We start from the raw sequence: 6,406 nt of genomic DNA, 5'->3' as shown, positions 1-6,406 counted from the left end.
TTAATATAAATCCAATAATAATTGATAAACTTAAAAAAATATTCAATATATATATATATATATATATATATATATATATATATTTAAAATCTTTTAATCCATGATAGTTTAAAATTTCTTGAGATCTATCATAAGTCCATCATTTGAAATGTTGTATCTTAAGAAGTTGACTTAAGTAGTGTAAAATATATACTTTTTTACCTTGACATAGAATCTTATATCTTTTACTTTTTATAAAATATAACAAATATAGAGTTCATGTTCTTTTATATTCTTAGAGTAGATTAAAATATTTTTTAAATAAAAAATAATAAAATTATCTAAAAAATTTTGAAAGACATCATTCATTAGATGTTGAAAAGCTGCAAGTGTATTTGTAAGTCCTAAGGACATGATATTATATTCAAAATGTCCATACTTAATTCAAAATACAATCTTCTATTCATCTCTTTTTTTGATGCATATTAAATTGTATACTTTTTATAGATCTATTTTTATATAAATTTTTGCTTTATTCAATTAATCAAGAAATCTAGATATCAAAGGTAGAAGGTACCTACTCTTGATGGTGATCTTATTAAGTCCTCAATAATCTACACAAATCCATAGTGATTAATTTTTTTTTCTTCATAAATAATGTTGGAGCTCCTATTGGAAATTTTAAATGGCATATAAAATTCTTCATCAAATTTTCTTCAATATATTCCTTGAATTCAACTAATTTATTTTGTGATAAACTATAGATTGGTCCAAATGGCAGTTGAACTTCTTCTTGAAGGTCAATTTAGAATAATTTTTTGGAAGAGTATCTATATTCTTATTTTCATAGATATCTTGATAATCTTGATATTGGCTTAGAATGCCACTTGAAGTCTTTCTACTATTAGAAACAAATGTAGTATAAATAATACAAGGAGACACTTTTTCTATAACATCCAAAAAAACTCTAGTATCAATAAATATATGTTTGGCTGCACTAAACTAATGACTTTTTGTTTGATTAACAACACTCTTAGGTATATTTTTTAAAAAATTAAGACAATGAGAAATCCAATTTATTTAAGGATTATATTTTTTTAGCTACAATAAATCTAAAATAGTTAGAATAGAAGAAGATTTAATAATTTCAAATCTTATTAAGTTATTATGACCATTAGTGGCTATTTCTATAAGAAGGATTTCATGAATAACATCTCTAGAAGACAATAAACAACCATCTATGACTTTTACATGAACAAATTTAGTTTCCTTAAGTAATAAAATGCTATATCTTTTAACAAATTTTTTATCTAAAAAACAAATTGAGGCTCTTAAATCTAGCAAAACAAAAGCTTTGAAATATTTAGATCTTAAACTAACATCTATTGTAAAACAAGAAGAGGATTTTGAAGAGAAAATAAAATCTTTACTAGGTATTATATAAGGTTCTAATTGCATGATTTCTATTATAGCTGGACAAACTCGGAGGAATAATCTATTCTTAATCAAAAAAAGACAAAGCTCTAATATTATAATTGTATCTTCGTCAATCTGTCAAGAACAAGAATTTAAAAAAGATAAGTAAACAAGTGAGATAGGTATCAAAGAAAGATAACAAAATAATAATACAAAAATATATATATTAAAGAAGAAACTAGAATGGCTATTGCTTAAGATTAAAAATCCAAATAGTCTTGAAATTAAACTAGAAGAAAAAAAAAATCAAAAGTAAAAAAGGCTTCACTCTTACATCCTTGTATATTATGTAACTAAGAGCTACATGGTGATGTTCTCTAGGACCTTTGATATGTGTATAACTTGCAAGACATGTACCTTAAATTATAAGACAAGTTTCTTATATGTGTGCCATTTCATTAATTTATACCAAAAACTTTTAACATATATGATACGTGGCTAACTTGTTGGCTAAGTGTTCAACCTATTAATCACCTACAAACACGTATAAATGTGAAATCACATCTATTAAGCTTTTACAAAGCATTTTTAGAAGATATTATCAAATTAATCTATTTTTACCTACTTCTATCTATTTATATTATATAAATAATTATTAGAGTAAATATATATGTCTCTAACAATATATTCATCATACTTACTTTATTTAAGCATATATATTATAATATCATATGTATATATATATATATATACATATATATTATAATATTATTTGAATTACATATATAATATTATTTGAATTAAAGAATAAAAATTTTGATGTTTAAATTTTAGTTTATTTTAAATATATTCATATTAAAATATATTTAAATAGAAAATTTAAAATTATGAAAAAATTCATATTACTATATATATTTTAAAGATAAAATCACATTAATAACCATAAAAGACATTGATTTTAATAAAGCCGATTTTGAATTTTTAAAGGTTTTTGTTGAATGCTTATAAGATGAATAAATGATTTTACCTAGAATCAAGACTTGCAATGTTTTTTTATAAAAAATGGAAAAAATAAAATTAAGACTATTTTGTAATATTGATATTTAAATGGCTAAAATAATTAGAATATCACAATTTGTGACTAAACATTTTAAAGTGATTTAAAATCCAAAGTTGTAAAGTTAATAGAAATATAAATGTTAGTTATTAAGCATTTAATATAAATGGATAATTCTCTTGGTTTTTTCAAAAATATATGGAGAATTTAAATAAAGAAATTATATTAAATAAAATTGCTTATTTTTATATTTACTTATTTATTTTTGTTACAAATTGCTATATTGATGGAACATATATATATATATATATATATATACATATCAATAAAGATAGATATATTGTGCTATAAGAATACAAACAATAATAAGATCAAAAAATCATCACATATTATTGCTAAAAAGTACAATTGATTCTGCATAGTATGTCATAAATTCTTAATTGTCATTGCAATGATTTGGATTTTTCTTCACTAAAAGAATATTTTTGCTCTACACCTTTAGGATTTTCAGTTTATTTTTTTTATTTTTCTCATTTCATGTCAAAATCAACATAAAAAAATATAAACGGATTATAGAAATTTAACATCTGTATTAAAAAATTAGTGACTTCCAAAAGAGATTTACAATATGACACTTTTTTTTGAAGATTTTTAATAGTTAAAGGTTATAAAAAGAAAAGTGAATTGGGCACAGATTTTATTAACACAATATAATTGTACATCAGTGCATTGATTGCAATAATTTCATACAACCTTAGAAACTTTTTATTTAATCTAGATTGTATTGAAAAATAAAATTTTCCGAAAATATTGAAGAACAGCATTACAATCACAAAGGATAAACACCAATAATTTGGTCACCATGGAAATTGTTCATGCTTTTGAAGTGAAAACATTCGCCTCGTAAAATACAAAGGAAAACATGTGTGGTCAGTCGCAAACGGCCACGTTAGCTCTTGAAAAGCGCCACGTAAGCGAGGTGGAAGGGAGGCAAGCACGAGAGTTGGTTGACGCCGAAAGGGTCCACGTGGTGGCGAGCCCGGTTGCAGTCTCCGCGAAGCTTCTTGACGGCGCGAGTGCACTCCGGAACTCGCCGCGTCACCATCGCAGCGCTAATCAACGGCGACCAAGTTCCCTGGAAGCCATTGCCCTCCCTCGGCCAAGCCAGTCCTTCGCCTTCGCCTTAGTTTGGTTCCATAATTGGGGCTCTCCGACTGTGTTCTGCTGCGTCTCGTTGTTGCTGCGGTTGTCTCGTGTTTCTGCGGTTGTCCTGAATCTCTAGTGTATGTGTGTGTGTGTGTCTCTGTGTTTCTTCTAGTCCGCCATGGCCTCTTTCGCTGAGGCCCCCAAGGGTAACGAGAAGGCCGGTGAGAAGATCTTCAAGACCAAGTGCGCGCAATGTCACGCTGTTGAGAAGTCCGCTGGCCACAAGCAAGGTACTCGTCTCTCTCTCTATCCCGATGTGGTTCTGTTACATGGACTGCCCTTCTTGATGGCGTCGCCCTAAGTTTCCTTTATGGGTTGTTTGTGGATTGAGATTGGGTATTGTTAGCTCTCGCTGTTTGTGGGTTGTGTTTTTATGGGGGTTGTGAAGTACATGGGTGTGTTTGTGGTTGAGCTGGAAGAGATCCGGAGAGGTGAAGAGACCTGGAGTGTGTTAGCTTATACTATGGATAGAAGTTCTCGTTGTGCAGATTGGGTTCCCTTCATGGTTTGTTGGTCGTAGAGTTGTATTCCTACTCATTTGAGCATCGATCGCATGGTTCAGATAGAATGAATCCGATTACGTCTATGTACGGGCTTGGTTTTTCTTGATTAGACCAGAAATTGCTGAGTTTATTTCTTGAATTTGTGGCTCCTTTAGATAGTCATGTATATGACGATGTGATTTCAATGTTATCTTGAGCGCGACTTGTATCTAATTTGATAGTTTATTTTTATTTTTATTTTCAATAGAGAAAAACTGTTGGAACTTGGACATGGTGCTCGATTTTATTCCGTGGGTTCTTTTCAAACTGTATCTCGACATAATCAGGGAGGTCTAATGTAAATTTTAAGTCTAAGAGCCTAAAGACTTTTAATCGGATCCACCAAAGGACCAGGTTGTCTTATAATGTTCTACAGTATGAACAATTGCTTTAGGTTATGAGTAGTTCCGTCGAGAGTGAAGGACCTAACTTGTCCCAATTATCCTCCTGTAAGTATTTCCCTTCCGTACTTGAGCGAGGAGTTAGACTTACGCTATGTACATACTTCTAATAGTATTTTTTTTGCCTTTCTTTTTATTGTACAGATAGTTTTGAAGCTCAGTGTCCTTAAGTTGAAGGAACTGTGGTGTGTGTATTTTTGTGGTTTTTATTGCTTCTGTGCTCGCGATAGCATCATTTGACATTTTGCGAATTCAGAGGCGGTGAAGTACAACTCATTTTCTACGCAGTCTAGTTTGACAGTTCTTTGAGTAGAATTTAGTGGTATGCATGTTTCACCAGATTTTCTTTGTTGAAACCATAGAGGATTCTGAGCTCAAGGATGAGATCTATCATTTTGATATTTTTTTTTTCTGCGTACTGTACTTATATTTCTATTATGGATGGCGTTGTGGAAGGATTCTGAAGTTAGCAGCCTAGATGCGTTCTGTTTGTTTCTTGATTCTGCGGGCGGTGTATGACGCGTTATTGAATTGACATGCAGGACCTAACTTGCATGGTTTGTTCGGGAGGACGTCGGGAACTACAGCTGGGTACACTTACTCGAAAGCTAACAGGGACAAGGCTGTTGATTGGAACGAGGAGCATCTATACGAGTACCTATTGAATCCTAAGAAGGTTAGTCTGTTGCCTGTCAGATGTGTTCAAAGGTCCAAACGCAGTTGGAGGCAGTCATTTTGTACTCTTGCTTTCTGTTCTTGTAGTTAGACACGACGACGAGGATTTGAATTGAACTAGCAACTAGCTCTAAAATATAACATAGAACTAAATGCAATGTTCATGTCTAACGTATTGCGCGTGGAGTGATGGCTGCAGTATATTCCTGGTACGAAGATGGTATTCCCTGGTTTGAAAAAACCTCAAGAACGTGCAGATCTAATCGCTTATTTAAAGAAATCGACCTCAGAGTAGAGACCTGGTGGGACTGTTTCAGAGGTTTCATGGCCTCTTGTAGAGCGTCGTAGGACTTACTGAGGGTGTCATTTATTTGAACGCGTATCGTTCACTAGAGTATTCAAATAATTCAGCAACTGTGTCACTTTTTCAAAATATAAAATTTGCCTTTATTTTCAAATTAAAATACTTCGTTTTTCAAATGGTATAGCATTCCAGGGGCATGACTGTCTTGTGACTGAATGTAATATATATAGGGGAATAATAAAGAGATCCAAATTTTTACTAAAGTGACCCACTCTATCTTAGCCTTCTATCTTAGTCATCATTGCACCCCTTTTGTCCCTCATCTTTGTATCCCAAGTTCCCGAACTGCATCCTGACCCCTTTCCTATTCCTAATCCCACCCGACCTCTTCCTTGTTCTTAATTCCACCCGGCCCCTTCCGTGTTCTTCCATGTTGTGAGTAATCTTTTCCCCCCCAGCTCCCAATTCTGATATTTGAATCAAATCTTGTTGAATGCGAAACATGTTATCACACTTCACACTCCAACAAAATTGCTCAATCAAATCCACAACCCATGTTGAGTGGTCTCTCTACATAGCTTGATGTCCAAAAGTCAAATCTTGGGCATGCTAACTATGACTATTTGAAGAATGAAGGACCTGGATTAGCATGGATTCAACAACATGCTGCACATGATAGAGGGTGAGCAAGAAAGAGCATCACACAATCTTGGCCTACCTCCTTCATGGTAGATGACAAGAACAAACTCAGAAAAAACCTCCTGGCGATACCAATGTTATGTTGGACATCATGATGGAGTTGGAGGCGATAGTGCTCCGTGACTCC

At 32.1% G+C, this 6,406-nt stretch overlaps 1 protein-coding gene across 1 annotated transcript; it reads left to right on the top strand.

Annotated features, from left to right (window-relative positions):
- The first annotated feature begins 3,661 nt into the window (after nt 1-3,661).
- On the top strand, nt 3,662-5,843 carry LOC112284250 (cytochrome c). Its single transcript, XM_024523905.3, has 3 exons — nt 3,662-3,888; nt 5,144-5,277; nt 5,476-5,843. Exons 1-3 carry the CDS (start codon nt 3,777-3,779, stop codon nt 5,569-5,571), a joined length of 342 nt encoding a protein of 113 aa, XP_024379673.1. The 5' UTR covers nt 3,662-3,776; the 3' UTR covers nt 5,572-5,843.
- The last annotated feature ends 563 nt before the right edge of the window (nt 5,844-6,406 follow it).

Source organism: Physcomitrium patens, chromosome 7 (genome assembly GCF_059467195.1).
Source record: "Physcomitrium patens ecotype Gransden chromosome 7, ASM5946719v1, whole genome shotgun sequence".
In the NCBI taxonomy this organism is placed as follows: Eukaryota; Viridiplantae; Streptophyta; class Bryopsida; order Funariales; family Funariaceae; genus Physcomitrium; species Physcomitrium patens.
The sequence above is the reverse complement of the archived record's forward strand: the minus strand, read 5'-3'. Positions and strand labels throughout refer to the sequence as shown.

Bases quoted from the DNA above. Each gene is read 5' to 3' on its own strand.
- LOC112284250 (XM_024523905.3), top strand. From the start codon at position 3,777: ATGGCCTCTTTCGCTGAGGCCCCCAAGGGTAACGAGAAGGCCGGTGAG. The intron at 3,889-5,143 runs GTACTCGTCTCT...ATTGACATGCAG, and splicing joins GTCCGCTGGCCACAAGCAAG to GACCTAACTTGCATGGTTTG. The intron at 5,278-5,475 runs GTTAGTCTGTTG...TGATGGCTGCAG, and splicing joins ACCTATTGAATCCTAAGAAG to TATATTCCTGGTACGAAGAT.